Here is an 18,252-nt window from a genome sequence, read left to right on the forward strand (position 1 = left end):
TCTTTGGCCTGATGAAGCTGCCTGAGTTCCACTGTAAACCATGGTTTGTCGTTGGTAAATGTTAAGTAAGTCCTAGTAGGAATGCACATATCCTCACAGAAACTGATATATGATGTAACAGTATCTGAGAACTCATCCAGGTCTGTGGCTGCAGCCTCAAAAACACTCCAATCAGTGCAGTCAAAGCAGGCTTGTAGTTCCAGCTCTGCTTCGTTGGTCCATTCCTTTACAGTCCTTACTACAGGATTAGCATATTTTAATTTCTTTCTGTAGGTTGGAAGAAGATGAACCAGACAGTGATCAGATAGTCCCAAAGCTGCTCTAGGAACAGAGCGATATGCATCCTTTATTGTTGTGTAGCAGTGATCCATTATGTTCCTGTCTCTGGTTGGGCATGTAATGTGCTCTTTGTATTTGGGCAGTTCACGTGTGAGGTTTGCTTTGTTAAAATCCCCAAGAATAATAATAACTGAGTCCGGGTATTGTTGTTCTGTGTCTGTGATTTGATCAGCCAGCTGTTGCAGCGCGGCATTCAAACACGCGTTTGGCGCGATATACACACTCACCAGAATAAACGAGGAAAACTCCCGCAGCGAGTAGAAAGGCTTACAGTTAATAAAGGGCGCTTCCAAATTAGGACAGCACATCTTCTTTAACGCTGTTACATCTGTACACCAACTGTCATTGATGTAAAAGCATGTTCCACCGCCTCTCGTTTTCCCCGTTAACTCCGTGATGCGATCCGCTCTGAACAGCAGATGTAACGCGCTGTCCGGAATGGCTTCACTCAGCCAGGTTTCTGTGAAGCACAAGGCAGCAGAGGTTGAAAAGTCCTTGTTTGTGCAGGTGAGGAGATGTAGTTCGTCCGTTTTGTTAAGGAGAGAGCGGAGATTCGCTAGATGAATGCTCGGCAGCGTTGTTCGAAAGCCCCACCGACGGAGCTTGACCAACGTGCCTGCTCGTCTCCCTCGCCTGCGTCTCATAGCCCGTTTAAACAACACAGCCGTGCCTCTGACTAAAATGTCAAACAAAACGTCTGAATATTCAAAATCCGGGAAAAGAATGACTGGTATATGATGTCGAATGTTCAGCAGTTCGTCTCTGGTAAAACTGACTGGAAAAAGATTACTAAACACAGGACAAACAAACAAAAACAACAAAACAATAGAAGCGCTCCACACCGAGGCGGCCATCCGCGGTGCCATCATGATGTAAACATAGTATATGTTGCAATTAACATTAAAGAAGATTAATAACTGCTGTAAAAGGAGGGCTTGGCGATATGGCTACAAAAATTGTATCTCAATATTTTTAGCCTATTGACAACATTCAATATATATCTCGATAATCAAGTATTTGCTCTGAAATTGTATAAAAGTGATTTTTTTTTTTTTTTAATCAGAGGAACCATCATTTTATCCAAACAGCCATTGTAGCCAAGTAGATTCAATATTCTAAAGGCATTGAATAAACATAAAAAATAACGAAGGCATGTTTCCCACAGTTTTTGAGATTTAATTTACTCATTTTCATCGATATGCACTTTTATATATACATTTTATATACAACGATACATAGTAGATTAATACAAAGCATTATTTACCTTAATATATTTTTACTAAAACATTTGTGTGAATGAACAAGTTGGGCAAAAACTACTTATTTTTTGGAACCCAGTTTAATATTGCATAATACTAATTTATTACTGTGGTACCCAGTCAAGTCAAGTCACTAAAAACATGAGACCATGAGCCCTGCCCGTGCACAGAACAGCTCCGTCGCCTGTTTATTCTGAAGCACACACAGATCTGTCTTTAATCCTATCCATTTGCGGTTTAATAATCACATATCTATATCACCATTTTGATGTTATTTTTATTGATTATGTGGACCTGAAAGATTGTGAAGAGTCTACTGATCTGCTCTTTATGAAACCTAATGGCCAAATAAAAAGAATATAAAAATCACTGCAATATTTACGATATTGCTTAATTTTTTATCATCAGCAAAATTGTGATTATATTGTGAATATTTGATATATCGCCCAGCCCTATGTAAAAGTACTGTTTATTGTTAGTTCATGTTAACAAATGCAACTTTTTTGTAAAGTGTTACCATGATTGACTTGTCCCAAACTCACGCCATTGGTCAAGCCAATGTTGCCAAGTCAGATTGGTTGGGATGCTTTTACCTACGAATGGCTTACCTATAATTGTCTCTGCATATTAATGTGGAATAGGAGAAATTATGTAAAAAAAATGATACCCCTTTAACTTTGACAACATATTCTTTCATCAGTCCATCCATTCATCCATCTATCCATTTAGCAATTTAACTGTTTGCTCCACAAACTGAGCCCCATCTGTTCTTTAAAATCAATCTGTTTTAATAATTTAAATAGAATTTTGGAAAATGTACAAACACAAGCCCACTATTGGGGCTATGGTGACATTGTAGGCCAACCAGAGTTGCACTAAACATTATAATTCAATTACTTCATGTTATGTATCTCTTTTGTTAACCAAGAAGGTCATTCTCCAGAGAAAAAAACATTGACATACTTGGGCAGAAAAAGCTTAAAAGATTTTTTTTAAATATATTAATTTTTCTCTGCCTTTTGCATTTACTCAAGCTGCTCTGGAAAATACAGTACAGACAAATAAACACACAAAAAACAACAATACAGAACATGGCAGAATGACACGCTCTCTTCCTCAAAGCAACAAGAGGTGAGGACAAAGAGCATGGCCAAGCAAGCAGTCAGTCAGTAATCCCTGGATGAACTACAACTCACTCCTTCACACCCAAAGACAAAGACATGAAATGCAAGCGAGAGACTAGTTAAGCAATTAATATAAGCACATACTAACTCACAAAAGGGTTGCACTGTAAAATGAGATTACATTCACACAGTGCCTTACAGAGGAATAAGCTAATACCAAGTCAGAGATGTGGGAACATAAAAATGTTATGTGTCAAATGTAAATTGTGTTTTGTGCCAGTGTGGGTACATGCATGTTTTTTACCTTTCTGTCTGGCCAGCAGGCTTTCAGAATTGCCTGGCTCCTGAAGAACACTAGTAGGTGAACGTCCTGATCGCTGAGGCTGAAAGAATGTTCTAGAATCTGCAGCACTTCAATTCGGGGTCGTACCGGTTTAGTGTCGTCTCCACAAAAAGGTCGCAGCCATGCCAACATGTCCTCAGATGTCACCAAATTACTGCTAAAACATGAATGTAATACAGCCTTAAAATCACATAAAATCAGTAAAAAAATATATGTTTTGTCTTATTTATGTATGCAAACATTATAGGTACCACTGAATATTTTGGTATACTATTTGGCTAGATGATGCATAATGTGTCCATGGACTTTTTATCACCAACATCAAGATTTTAGGTTAAAATGTATATGAATGTATAAGGGAAAGTGTTCATCTTAGGTTGTATAAAAGATCTTCATTTAATTTTAGTTTTACACAAATCTGAAACTTTTTCACCATTTTTTTTCAAACCTTTTGGCCTTCATTGGTTCATTGTAATTGTCCCTGCAGTGTGACAATTTATCAAAATAATAATATGCCATAGTCCCTCAATTAATATGAGGTCATAAAAGCTTGTGCATAAAAATGATAAAATAATTAGCAAAATGCTGTTCAAAATAGTTTTATATTGAGTTTTGCATGCCACACTGCAGGGCATGTCAACTATCCATATTCACAATGTCCATATACATTACCTGTATAATTTAATGCAATAATACTAACAGTTTGTTTTTAACGTGTTTTAAAAGCCAAGTCATTTAAGTGTTTTACTCAGTACAGTACTTACCTGAATACTGTTTTAAACGTTTCGCCACATTTGAATCAGCTGTAAAGTAGCCAAGTGTAGCACGCATGATCATAGATCAATTGAAATCTATTATTGTACCAACCATTTGTTCAGAGAATTATCTTTGATATCTTTAAGCAAACAGCTTAAAGTTAGGCCAATAAACTATTTAACTTGTTAGAGAAATTGTTTATTGTGACTATCACCATATATATATATATATATATACACCATATTGCAAAAAAAAACCTTAACTGGGGCAAAATCTTGTAAAATAGTATGGATTAAGTTGTACGGACTACTTTAATGGTTCGTTAATGGGTCACTTGGTAAAGATTCTTCACAAATGCTCTTTTTGTGAAGAAAAAATAAATGGCTTTGAACAACATAAGTGTGAGTAAATAATAACAGAATTTTATTTTTTAGGTGAAAATGCCTTTAATTATAGCAGTGGTATGGTATTATAATGCCCACTAAACAGTACAATATGGTCATATGACTTTATACATGAAATACCGGAGGTCAAACGGGTGGCATTTGGCTTCAGTAATGGTAAAAGGGGACAATGCAACAAAGGACACACTCACCCGCTCTGCACATTAGTGTGCACTGCCACTACAATTCCTTCCAGTACCTTCAAGGGGTCTGCATAATCTTTCAAAGCGTCCTTGTCACCACTGAAAACAAAAACACACAAACATTCACGAACAAAGCTTTAGTTTTGGTTCAATGTCTTGAGGCTCCAAACTTAGTGTGTGTGTGAAAGAGAGAGAGAGAGAGAGAGCGAGAGAGAGAGAGAGTGTTTGCGTGTGTGTGTGTGTGTGTACACCAAATGAAAGGATTTTCACAGTGAGCCATCTTAACGTGCTTCTGCTGAATCTCTAGCTGCAGGGCTCCTCCCTTCTATTCTGGACTTGCCCGTCTCCCTCCATTAAATCTGTGTTTCTTTTATGCTTCTATGCATGAGGTTGTGCCACTTAATTATGTTTCTGTTAAAGGAATAGTTCATCCAAAATGAATTATTTACTCAACCTCATGTTGTTCCGAACCCGTATGACTTTCTTATGCGGCACACAAAAGATTTTTTAATGAATATCTCTGTCCATCTTTTCAATACAATGGTAGTGGGTGGTGCTTTTCTTTAAAGCTGAAGTGTCTAACGTTTTTGGTGGTAGAATAAATTATTATTATTTGGTTTTTTTTTAGGCGGGAGTTCTTTGCCATTCTCCACAATATCACCTATAGCTCTGTTTTGTTGCTTGCTTCAGTACTATTCTTGTATGTTATGCCTCTCCTTCTCTGTTTGGTTTGGGGATATTGCAAGTCAATACAACATGAGCAATGTTTCAGTAAGGATGACAGTTTTCCTTGTGCTGCTTCCAAAAATTCATGTTTCAAAATACTTTGTATAATACATACTATTATTTACTTCAGCTATATCCTTGACTGTATCAAATCACAGTCTGTGCATGCTGTACAAAGAACCCCAGTGATTTATTTTCTCTGTTGCAGCCACTGCTGTAGCACTTAATTAGCAGTGCGCTGGTTGGGACACATTTTTCTGCTTTGCCCTTGTTGTAATCTGCACTGTAGTCCATTTTATTGCTACATCATCATTAAAATGTTCATGCAGTGTTAAATTCAAAATAATTAGTTTGACATTCCTTTTGTACTCTGGTAATAAGTTTAAAGACTTTACTTTAAATTCCAACATTAATTAAATCTTCCAATGTCACAACGATTTTACACAGGTACTGTGACCTAAAATATTCCACATACAGAACTAAATTTTTTTTAATTTTCTGAGGAAAATCTGAGTGTTGTTTGAGAATGCAAAACTCCCCGCCACGAGTTGTGGGTGGCAGAGGTGTATAGCAACAAAGTAAAAAAAAAAAAAAAAAAAAAAAACCTTTGCTACTGTACTTAAAGGGGTAGTTCACCCAAAAATGAAAATTTTCTCATCATTTACTCACCCTCATGCCATCCTAGATGTGTATAACTTTCTTTCTCCTGCCGAACACAAATGAAGATTTTTAGAAGACTATCTCAGCTCTGTCAGTCCATACAATACAAGTAAATGTTGGCCAGAACTTTGAAGGTTCAAAAAGAACAAAGGCAGCATAAAATTAATCCATAAAAAAAAGTTGTTAAATTTATATATTCATAAGCTATATGATAGGTGTGGGTGAGAAACAGATTCATATTTAAGTAATTTTTTACTATAAATTCTCCTTTCTGCCCAGTAGGTGGCGATATGCACCAACAAAAAAAAAATAATAATGATAATAATCACCAAAAACAAAAGAAGAAGAATGTGGAAGTGAAAGTGGAGATTAATGGTAAAAAAGGAGACTTTTATGCAGCTTTTATATGCTTTTTGGACTTTCAAAGTTCTGGCCACCATTCACTTGCATTGTATGGACCTACAGAGCTGAGACATTTTTCTAAATATCTTCGTTTGTGTTCAGCAGAAGAAAGTCACACATCTGGGATGGCATGAGGATGAGTAAAAGATAAGAGAATTAAAATTTTTTGGTGAACTAACCCTTTAAGTACATTTTTATTAAAGTATAAATATTTCTGTTGGCTTTCACTTTTATTTCACTACATTTTGAAAAAGAAATTTTACTCTAATATATTTCTCCAGATTCTTTTATTACTTCTGTGACTGAAAACCGCAAAAAAATAACACAGCTGCAAATGTAAACTCCATGCAGCTCGTTGATTCGCAAATCAATCACTTAAGTCAAATCTTTTGATCAATTTGATTCTTTTGAATCAGTCAATATGATTCAAAGACAGTCTGAATGATTTGTTCGTGAATCACAAATCTGAATCAATATCACAAGGTGAGCCTGTACCAGACAACGCGTGTCTCCACTGAGTAATGTAAACAGAAGAGACTGTTTACGTAATTGTTTTGGGTATACACTGGCAGCCAAAAGTTTGGAATAATGTACAGATTTAGCTGTTTTCGGAAGGAAATTGGCACTTTAATTTACCAAAGTGGCATTCAACTGATCACAAAGTATAGTCAGGACATTACTGATATAAAAAAACAGCACCATCACTATTTGAAAAAAGTCATTTTTTATCAAATCTAGACAGGCCCCATTTCCAGCAGCCATCACTCCAACACCTTATCCTTGAGTAATCATGCTAAATTGCTTTTTTGGTACTAGAAAATCCCTTGCCATTATATAAAACACAGCTGAAAGCTATTTGGTTCGTAAAATGAAGCTTAACATTGTGTTTGTTTTTGAGTTGCCACAGTATGCAATAGACTGGCATGTCTTAAGGTCAATATTAGGTCAAAAATGGCTTTCTCTAGAAACTCGTCATTCAATAATTGTTTTGAGGAATGAAGGTTATACAATGCTTGAAACTGCCAAAAAACTGAAGATTTCAAACAAAGGTGTACACTACAGTCTTCAAAGACAAAGGACAACTGGCTCAGCCAGTTGGCTCTAAGCACAGAAAGAGATGTGGAAGGCCAGATGTACAACTAAACAAGAGGATAAGTACATCAGTGTCTCTAGTTTGAGAAATAGACACCTCACATGTCCTCAGCTGACAGCTTCATTAAAGTCTACCTGCTCAACATCAGTTTCACGTACAACAGTAAAGATAAGACTCAGGGGTGCAGGCCTTATGGGAAGAATTGCAAAGAAAAAGCCACTTTTGAAACAGAAAATCAAAAAAGAAAAGGTTAGAGTGGGCAAAGAAACACAGACATTGGACCACAGATAATTGGAAAAGAGTGTTATGGATCTTAACCCCATTGAGCTTTTGTGGGATCAGCTAGACTGTAAGGTGTGTGAGAAGTGCCCGACAAGACAGCCACTGCTGCACGTGGATGATTTTTTGATGAGAACCCTTTGAAGTAGTTTTAGAAGTTCTGAAAAAATTTGTTTGTTTGTTTTTTTTTCTCAAATTGTATTAGTAATGTTTCACGTTATTAATGTCCTGACTATACATTGTGATCAATTGAATGCCACTTTGGTGAATAAAAGTACCAATTTCTTTCCATAAGAGCAAAATCTGTACATTATTCCAAACTTTTTGCCACCAGTGTAAATTAATTAATTTGATGCATTTTGGCTAAAACATTATGAACATTCTGAAATGAGTTGCCATGGATATAATTTACTGTGTCGTAATTTATGCGGTTTACTTGTACTTGTGATATTTAAGAACATCTAATATCAGTTACTTTAACACTTTCATTAATGAAAAGTATTTTTCCTCTGTCAATTTCCATGAAGGTATCTTTACTTTTACATGAGTATGACATTTGGGTACTTTATGCAACACTGGTGGGTGGTAGCCAGGCCATTTCTATGTGGTTGCTAAGGTGTTCTCAATGGTTTCTAGGTATATTCTAGTATGTTCTGGCTGGTTGCTTTCTCGCACAAAAGAGCCCATTCCTAAGTTTTTTTGATATTCCCAAATCTTTTGATATAGACCTTATTCAAAGCAGCGCTATCTTTGATTATTGATGGGAATGACAATGATGCTGCAAGGGATAGACGTACAGACTCTTCAATGGGTTGTAAAGTTGTTTAAAGTGTTTTTGGATCGTTCCACTGATGTCACATTGAAAAATATCTTTCCAAGAAATTTCAGTAGACAAAAAACTCCCAGAGTTTTGGAAAATTAAATGTAATCTAGGAGCATTTTGATAGTTTTATATCTATGGGATTTGTTTATTAGTTTTATTGTTCACAAGTCCAATTGGTTAGAAAAGTAATAGCACACCTCTCTTCAATGGTACAATTTGCATTATCATACCTGTCTGTTGCACAAACGGTTCAGACTGAGTTATGTGGCAAAGTTTAATACTTTAGGTTTATGGTTTGTTCAAATGATCTATAATCAGACGTTTGTTTGATGTTTATTTCAGACGTTGAATTAGCATTTACGTATATTGCTCAAATCCAAATATTATTCTTGGTCTCTGCTCCTATCTCTGCGGTTTTTAGTTCTTCTTCCTACAGGCAGAAGCGAGTCTACCGTGTAAACACATCAAAAGTACGCTAGAAAAGAGTGCTTTAAGATGCCTTGTGAACTGTGAAAGCTAACTGGGTCTCCACAAGAGCACATTTATCGTGCTTAAAATGGCACTTGAAATGGAAACACTGATCTTTTATAAGATTGGCAGAAGTGACAATCTCACTAGATAGCTAGCTAACAGGGAAAATGTTTTTGAATTTTCCAGTTGCACCGGGAGTCTAAGTTGGTTCTCTTCAGTTAATGTTTAGATAGTCTCCAACATTAAAGGTTTCTGCTGATGAATCAATTGACTTTAATCAATTGAAAACCCTGAAATGCTTTTTCACAGTCTAGACTGTTGAACAAATAGACACATGCACTAAAATGACTTATGCATGTACACATATCTTTTTGAATGACACTTACAAAAATGACTGTAGTAGCATTTTGGTATGGTGATGTATCAACAACATGATACATTGATGTACACTATGGTACTATTTGATCACCAAAGACATTAGCATGGTACTATAAGGTAGTTCAAGGACATTACCCTATATTGCATTTATAGTTTAGCTAGTTCATTTTTTTTAATTTTTTTTTTAGTTTTATATTATTTTAAAATAGATTTCAGAAGCAATAAATAATTAAAGCAATAAAGCAATTTCTTGAATTTTGGCATCATCTATATTACTGCAGTGCTCCTTTAACACCAACTCAAAGATCCGTCAATACTCCTATAACATGGAGAACATAATGCTCCAGTAGCTCAACTGGTACAGCATGGCGCTAGCAATGGCAAGGTTACAGATTTGATTCCCTGGGAAAGTATATACTGTACAAAATGATAAAATTTAAGTTGGTTTGTCCAACTAAATGCATAAGAGTAAAGCAAAAGTACCCTTAAAACCTTGCTTTGGTTTGATTTTTTAATGTTTTTTCTAATGACCAAAACGCCAAACCAAACATTTAAGACCCAATAAAGTCCGGGAAATGACACAAGCCAGATTGGAACTCTGGTGGCCTGTATAAGTGCAACTGCCGCCCACATTTCAAATGTATTTAAGCAATATTCTGGATTCCCACTCTTTTTGACCAAATTACTTTCCATGACTTTCCAAGCATTTGTGATGACTGGATACATATTTTTTAAAATCACTTTGATTCTGACCATAAACCGTTTTCTACTACTTAATTGCAAATAATTTACTCCAAGGAACGATTCAAATATTGTCTTGAATACTGTCGTGAAAAATATTCACTTATTTTTAATTCTTGTTTTTGTATTGTTTGTGCACTGGAAGCTTCAAGTCAAATTCCTTGTATGTGATTCTGATTCACTGACAAATCAAGACAGCACAATGGCTTGTGAGCAAGTTTTACTCTACCCAAGAGCAATATCTAGGCCTTTTAAGGGCACCTATTATGGTTTTTAAACGTGCCTAATTTTGTTTCATACAATAGATTTACATGCGTCCAAGGTCAAAAAACACTTTAATTTGCTCATAATTTAAAGTGCAGTATTACCTTTTTTTGCCAGTGTCAAAAACGACTCGTTCAATGATCCGTTCTAAAGGATTCAGAACTCCTCCTTTCAGAGAGCCTACTGTGCTCTGATTGGTCAGATGCCCCAGTCCGTTGTGACTGGCCTACCGCTTAGTTTAGTGTTTGAGGGCGGGTCAAAGCTGTTCGCGTGCAGCCACTGAAGACCAGAGGCAGGTTTTTTTTTTTTTAGGTTAGTACAGGAAGTAAGTCTGGAATTACTAACGACTAGTTTCAGGTGTTCAGAATTTGTTCTTTCTTTTGGGAGTCAATAAATCCATTTGTCGTGCACTTTGATTTTTGAAACTTTGCAGACTTTTTTACATTCATAACTATACATTTGCTATATAACACATGAAAGGTAATATTTAAAAAATCATAATAGGTGCTCTTTAAATATTTTAGAGCAGAGAGAAACTGGTAAAAATGCGTTCATTACAGACATTTCAATGACTTTTGAGATTTTATTACTTTCCATGACTTTTCCAGGCCTGGAAAACACAACTTTAAAATTCTCAGATATTTCCAGGCTTTCTCTGACCATGGGGACCATATTCCTGTTGAATATTTCCCTCAATCACACATAAACCAACAGTTCCATTTTAATTGAAGAACACTGTGATACTAAAGGATTATTATTTAATCTAGAAATGTCAACCATTGACAGCTTTTACATCTGTAGATTTCAAATTTCCTTAAAAATTCAGGTCATAAACAAATTGAGAAGAGTTAAGAATGCAGTTTTATGAAATAAACTTTCCTCAATAGTTTAACAATTAACAATACCCAAGATATCAAATTGTTCATGTTTAATTTGCCCACCTCTGCAAATCAGCAATTAGCAGCAGAAGACAGAAGACATGTATTAGTTTTAGGCAATTACACAATATGTGAATTACTCCAGCAGGAAGAATGGGAGAGAGGGGGAGGACGGGTCATAAAAGCTTGCGTTTCTAACAGTGTAATCAATCTTTTTTTTTCTTTCTTTCTTTTATCCCCTTTTCTCTCAATTTGGAACGCCCAATTCCCACTACTTAGTAGGTCCTCGTGGTGGTGCGGTTACTCACCTCAATCCGGGTGGAGGAGGACAAGTCTCAGCTGCCTCCGCTTCTGAGACAGTCAATCCGCGCATCTTATCATGTGGCTCACTGTGCATGACACCGTGGAGACCCACAGCATGGGAGGCTCATGCTATTCTCCGCGATCCATGCACAACTTACCACCCGCCCCATTGAGAGTGAGAACCCCTAATTGCAACCACGAGGAGGTTACACCATGATTCTACCCTCCCTAGCAACCGGGTCAATTTAGTTGCTTAGGAGACCTGGCTGGTGTCACTCAGCACGCCCTGGATTCGCCTGATACCCAGGCCCCCAGTGTAAACAATCGTAATTTTTCTGACCATCGTTTTCTCTAATTCAGGAGACCTTTACTAATCCCCCTTGATTACAGATTGAATTTAAGCATCTGATCATCCCACACTCACTGAGCAGGATGACTAATCAGGAGGTGAAGAAAGAAGGTTCCTGCCCTTTGGTGGCCATGGAAATGTGACGTATTTGCCTTTTAAAGAAGAGTCAATACTTACTGAATGGGATATAATTGATCAACAAGTCAAATAAAAAATTAGCATTACAGTCTTTTCAGCCTTTTTTGGGTCTTAAATCCTTGATTTTGATTTGGCGTTTGGTGTTAAAAAACAGACTCACTAGAGCCTGTCTTGAAACTTCTGTCATTATTTATTCTCCCTCATGTCATTCTAAACCCATATCCTGTTTTTTTTTTTTTTTTTTCTCCTTTAGAACACAAAAGGAGAATTTTGATGCATCTTGCAGCTTTTTTCGATAAAAGGACAGTTCTTAGCAATCACGTCTAACTGCAAAAAAAAAAAAAAAAAAAAAAAGACCATAAAACCACCATTCTTCTGAAGCCATTCATCAACTTTATGAGAAACAGACTGAAATTTAAGTCATTATTTTCTGATAATCTTTTGCTCCAGTGAGCTGTTAACTCAAGAACTGTTGTGACCAGATCATTGAGTCAGTGAGTCGTGAATGAAACATTTATTCTGATTTGTGATCCGGATCAACTGATTCTTTAAAAAAAAAAAAAAGGCTCAAAAGAACTGATACGGTTCTCGATTCTCGTTCACTCAATGATCCAGAATAATGACTTCAATTTCATCTTCATGACTTCATGAAACATGGAATATAGCTCATAAATCATAGGATGAATTTACTGTGCTTTTAAATAGGGATGCACTGACACCACAGTTTATCTTCCGATCCGATTCCGAAACCTGAACTCTATATCGGCCCATACCAATCCCGATCTGATACCAGTGTTGTTTTTCCTTAATCAGTTAATCCTTAATCATCTATACCTTGAGGTGCCTGGGTAGCTCAGCGAGTAAAGACGCATATCATGAGCCCGCACGTGCTGTGAGTGTGCGACAGAGCAGCGCTCATTTTGTAGTGCGCAGCACATGCACACTATATATGTATTTATAAAACAGCTTTTTTTGTGATTTACAAAACAATTGTATGTCTTCAAGAGACTTTAAATAAAATGCACAAGTTATATGTACTACTTTAATGGAGCTTTTATGGTTTGTCTTATATTGTGCATGACAGCAACGACCATTAATAACACGTAGGTATTGGAGCCAATACCAATCCAGGAATCGGATAGGTGCATCCCTACTTTTAAAGTGTTTCTTTGTCTTTTTGGAACTTTACAGTTGCTGTGTGACGATTCTTCAAGAAATCTACATTTGTGCTCCATGGAAAAAATAACAGCATACAGATTTGGAACGAAATGAGGGTGAGTGAATAATGACAGAATTTTTTGGGTAAACTATGGGTAAACCTTTAAATCGAAAACTTTCCTGGAGTTCTGAATTTCTATTATTATTAAGAACACAGTGTTTTAGGAGCCAGCCAGCGGGGGAGGTATTGACCTCCTAAAAGCAGATGAAAGGTAAGAAAAAGAGACAAAGTGAAATGTAAAAGAGAGAGAGCAAATGCCGAGGCAGAGACCAAAGCTGTGTTTAACTCAATCAAGCAAAAACACATCCAGCCTGACATAGGTTAATAGAGAGAAAGGCCGTGAAGACAGACATAGAGAGAGAGACAAAGGGAGAAAGAGAAGGAGAAATCATCACAGGAAATGAGCTAGAGCATAAAACAGACAGAGTAAAAATGAGGGTGATATTAAGAAAAAGATATTGGCAAAGAGAAACAGGCAGAACTGTAGCTTATAGTACCTGAGAGCAGTTATGATTCGCTCTACTGCATCCTGTACTACGTTCTTCAGCGACAGGTTGCTCATTCCCACGGTGACCGAGAGCAGCTGCTCAATTTGTTCAAGAGGCTGTCCATCCATGGCCATTGTGATGGCCAGATGGTGTACCTTAGATTGCTGTGACCTGGACAGGTCATAAATATGACTGTACTTCTGCTTGCGCTCCTAAAACATGGAGAGTAGAAAAAAAGAGAAGAATAAAAAAGACAAACACTAACTCAGGGTGAGAACACATTATTCTCTATTTCTTTCCCATCCTCTGGCAATAATCAATGAGCAATATGTGCTGAGACAAAAACAAACAGTTGTTTTGTAGCCCTAAATGTCTGTAGAGAAATTTAGCACAATACACCAGAAGACAAATAAGAAACAAGGTTATTATCGTTCAAGAAAACGATTACGAAGACAAAAACAAACAGTGAAAAAGTATTTTCATTAACTAAAATAAAAACGGGTGTATGCAAAAGATTAAAAAAAAAGGAAAGAAAAAAAGACACTAAAACTAGTAGTTTTCCAAAGTTACAAATAAAATTAATATTATGAACAACTATTTTACTCTTTAACAATAATTTTTTTTTTTTATCTAAAATAAAAACGGGTGATTGCAAAAGATTAAAAACTAAACTGAAACTATACATTTGTACTAATACATAAAATAAATTAGCATTTTCAATCACCCTTACCAAAGTATGATTTATTAAATCTTCAAAGTCTGACATTAGACTACTGGTGTACACAAAAGAAAAATTACAAAAGTATAATTTTCCAAAGATACAAATTATATTACTCTTATGAATAACTATTAATTAACTATTTTTGAATACTGGTAATTAAAACTAACAACTTCACTCAAATTCAAATTCAAAATACAAAACAAGCATAATAACCCTGGTACAAAACTGGTGAGAATAGTTGAAAACTGAGGCTCATCTTTCTCACTTACATAAACACACACATTCAATGTAATTTCCCAGACTGTGTACTTCCCGATGGGAGCATGTTGTGTGACATGGTGAAGGTGTGCTGGTAATGAGATATGGCAGTTTCTGTTCCATAAGTGTGTGCTGTAGAAATAAATCCATATATTTCCATATACAAATGGCTCGATGGGTGTGTATTAAGAAACCACAGGCTGACATGCTCCCTGCTACTATCCTGCAGACAAGACACCAGCTACAAACCTGCCAATCAATCAGACCCAATGTCACATAGGACTGGATAGTGAGAAATTGTGAATCAGGGATGGAGGAAAAGAGCAAGAATATGAGAATGAGAGAGAGTGAGCAAGAAAGTAGACTGAGTAAAAGAGAGAGTGAACTCTGAGTGGAGAGTTGTATACTTGTATATTGACATCTAGGGCCCTGTTAACACCTGGTATTAAGATCCGTCTCAGGTGATCCAATCGCAAATGGACAGTGCAAAATACAGGAGTAAACAGGTTTGTGATCACTCAAACCATATTCGGGAGTCGTTAGAAATGCATGTGATGCAATTTACACGCATGTTAATACAGTACCCGGTGTAAATGGCGATCTGTCTCGGCTGACCATTTTTAATTGGATCACCCAAGGATGTTAATACCAGGTCCCTTAAGATCGCATAAATGTGCATGAGATCATAATTCTTAGTGTATAAGATTATAAAAAAGGAAATATGTGAGTAACCTTTCTTAAAGTGTGTATTTGTATGGGCGATTACCTCTTTGCTCGTCTTGAGTGACAAGAGGAAGGCATGGCTCAGAGTCTCTAGATGAGCAAGAGACTGTTGCAGATGAGTGAGGGCGGAGTGAAAGTTGGAGTTTTCACTTCTGTCATCATTGCCCTTTTTCTTACTCTTGTCACTAATGCTTTTCAGAGCCTTCTGTGCACGCTTGGTGATCTCCAGTCTGGCCTCTACAGACAGCTAAACACAAAAGCCAAGAATACACATTAAAACATTTCCAAAATGATGATTATGATTCAGATTACTATATTATTGTATAGCATGTTTTGCATATTATAAAAAAAATAAAATAAAAAAAGAGTCTTTATACAGTACACCACCTACACCACATGTAACTACACATGAAACACAATTGTTATAGCAAAAAGAGCTGTGTGTATGTTTCATTTACATGTTTACATTTACTTCTATGCATTTAGCAGATGCTTTTATTCAAAGTTCATTTAAGGTATACATTTTATCAGTATGTGCATTCCCTGGTAATCAAATCCATGACCTTAGTGATGCAAGTGCAATGTTCTACCAATTGAACAACAGGAACTGTATGTATATTGCCAACTCTTGACTCTTTCTTGTCTCACACAGATGGCTTAATTTCTGTTTATGCTGCTTGTACATTAAACACACACACAGGCACACACACACAACTACAAACACCCTAAATGAGCTTCTGTAATCAAAAGGCCGATTGCTAATGTTCATTGGACCCTGGAGCATTCAAATGATGTTATTGTAATGATTGTTACATTGATATAACACTGTAATAATTAGAGCAGTAACAAAGCATGTTACAAACACTCAATCCCATAAAAACACCCACTCTCACCATTGAATTAAGAGCTGCATTGATTTGGTACTCCAGGATTCCACAGGGAGTGAAAACCAATGACAGGTGCCATGCCTCTGCTATAGATTATGTGCAAAGAGTGAGTAAATACAGTTAATGTGCGTGTGTGTGTGTGTGTGTGACAGCATGCGGGCGTAGGAGGGGAGTGTTGGAGGTAAACCGTGGATGTGTAAGATGTATCCAGGGATGTGGAGTATACAGAAATGTGTTCATGCTGAGAAAGCAGATGATATGACATTGTTACAAGTGGGGATTATAATACTGAGACGCTCAGGAAACACAGGTCACCTCTGATATGCAAGATTTGAATCTTAGTTCAAGCAAGCCTGGCTCGGGCACAGGAGGTAATGTTATGCTGTGAAATCTGAGGTTGTGTGGGCCCATTCTGGGGGACGTCTTTTCTATGGGTGACTACAGATTCTTTTTACTGATAAGTAACATGTATGGTTCCTATAGCTTAACTGGTCGAGGACGGCACTAGCAACTGCAAGGTCTTGGGTTAGAATCCCAGTGAACACATATACCGATGCACTGTCACTCTGGATCAAAGGAATTGCCAAATGCATAAATGTAAATGTTAAGTGGCATCTCTGCTTCACCACTCTTGAAAAGCACCACAGATCTCAACCCTCGAAAGATCCACCCCTTTCTGCAATTGACTCACCTTATTAGCTGCTTCAGGGGAAAAGGTGATGGCATCCAGGAAGTTAACAGCATCTAAGGGCAGCAGACGGTCAAAGTATTTGGCACAGGTGTCATAGGCACGCAGGAAGTCTTGATCACTCTGAGGGGCCTTCTTTAGCACATGCTGATCCCCTTCCCAGAAGAGTTTATGTAGCCAGGTGGTGTGGACAGCACTAGAGGTGAGCGGTTCAACTCCCCTTTGGGGGAATTCAGGGGCCAGTTTGGCGATTGACAGCACATTCTGGCTGGTCAGTACTGGTACCAGAGCTTTCAGAGGATCGGAATCCTCATCTATTAGCTTCTTATAGTCCAGACCTAAGCAAACACATAATATAGTAAACTCACTTAGAGGACCAAAACATTAAGATTCGAAACATCAAACACAATGCAACATAATGAACGGGGAACTGAGTGTTTCCCTAGTGTGCTTTGCTGTCCAAGTGGGGGCTACATCCTGCATGTAGTCCATTTTCACATGAGCAGGACACCTTATAAAAATTGCAGGTCCTGTGACGTCATTTTTGCATCATTGCCCGGTATGGATTCGAGCTAATGTTGACTAAGTTATGTGAATTTAGTTCTAGTAGAAACCCAACCAGGTACTGGACAAAGCACAGTGTTTTTATAACTATTTTTTAGGTCATTTTGTTGTGTTATGGCTTAATTTTGTTGTGTTGTAGCTTAATTTTATTGTGTTGTATCTTATTTCCATTGTGCTGTGGCTTAATTTAGTTGTGTTGTGACTGATTTCCATTGTGTTTTCAGCCTTTATTTGCTTTGCTAATTTGGTTGTGTTGTGCACCCCTCGGGCACCATATGGTTACGTACCTAGCTAACTAGAATAGATAAATTTTGTCAAATTGCAAGAATGACTTGTTAGCATCAGTTAGAATGGTTTAAAAAATGATCAGCTAATATACAGTAATGAAAATATGCCATTATATATATACAGGTGCATCTCAATAAATTAGAATGTCGTGGAAAAGTTCATTTATTTCAGTAATTCAACTCAAATTGTGAAACTCGTGTATTAAATAAATTCAGTGCACACAGACTGAAGTAGTTTAAGTCTTTTGTTCTTTTAATTGTGATGATTTTGGCTCACATTTAACAAAAACCCACCAATTCACTATCTCAACAAATTAGAATACATCATAAGACCAATTAAAAAAAATTTTTTTTTGTGAATTGTTGGCCTTCTGGAAAGTATGTTCATTTACTGTATATGTACTCAATACTTGGTAGGGGCTCCTTTTGCTTTAATTACTGCCTCAATTCGGCATGGCATGGAGGTGATCAGTTTGTGGCACTGCTGAGGTGGTATGGAAGACAG

The 18,252-nt window shown here is 36.8% G+C and overlaps 1 protein-coding gene across 4 annotated transcripts in view; it reads right to left on the reverse strand.

Annotated features, from left to right (window-relative positions):
* The window catches only part of LOC127410350 (NBAS subunit of NRZ tethering complex-like), a 288,769-nt gene that overhangs the window by 86,085 nt on the left and 184,432 nt on the right, over window positions 1-18,252 (reverse strand). For 3 of the 4 annotated variants that reach the window (XM_051645563.1, XM_051645560.1, XM_051645559.1), the window contains 5 exons: window positions 16,900-17,234; window positions 15,365-15,568; window positions 13,629-13,831; window positions 4,417-4,506; window positions 3,027-3,222 (listed from right to left, as the gene is read on the reverse strand). In XM_051645563.1, coding sequence (XP_051501523.1) covers window positions 3,027-3,222; window positions 4,417-4,506; window positions 13,629-13,831; window positions 15,365-15,568; window positions 16,900-17,234 — 1,028 coding nt within the window. The remainder of the gene's footprint in view (window positions 1-3,026; window positions 3,223-4,416; window positions 4,507-13,628; window positions 13,832-15,364; window positions 15,569-16,899; window positions 17,235-18,252) is intronic. The other variant, XM_051645561.1, reaches the window with a different exon arrangement.

Source organism: Myxocyprinus asiaticus, chromosome 19 (genome assembly GCF_019703515.2).
Source record: "Myxocyprinus asiaticus isolate MX2 ecotype Aquarium Trade chromosome 19, UBuf_Myxa_2, whole genome shotgun sequence".
In the NCBI taxonomy this organism is placed as follows: Eukaryota; Metazoa; Chordata; class Actinopteri; order Cypriniformes; family Catostomidae; genus Myxocyprinus; species Myxocyprinus asiaticus.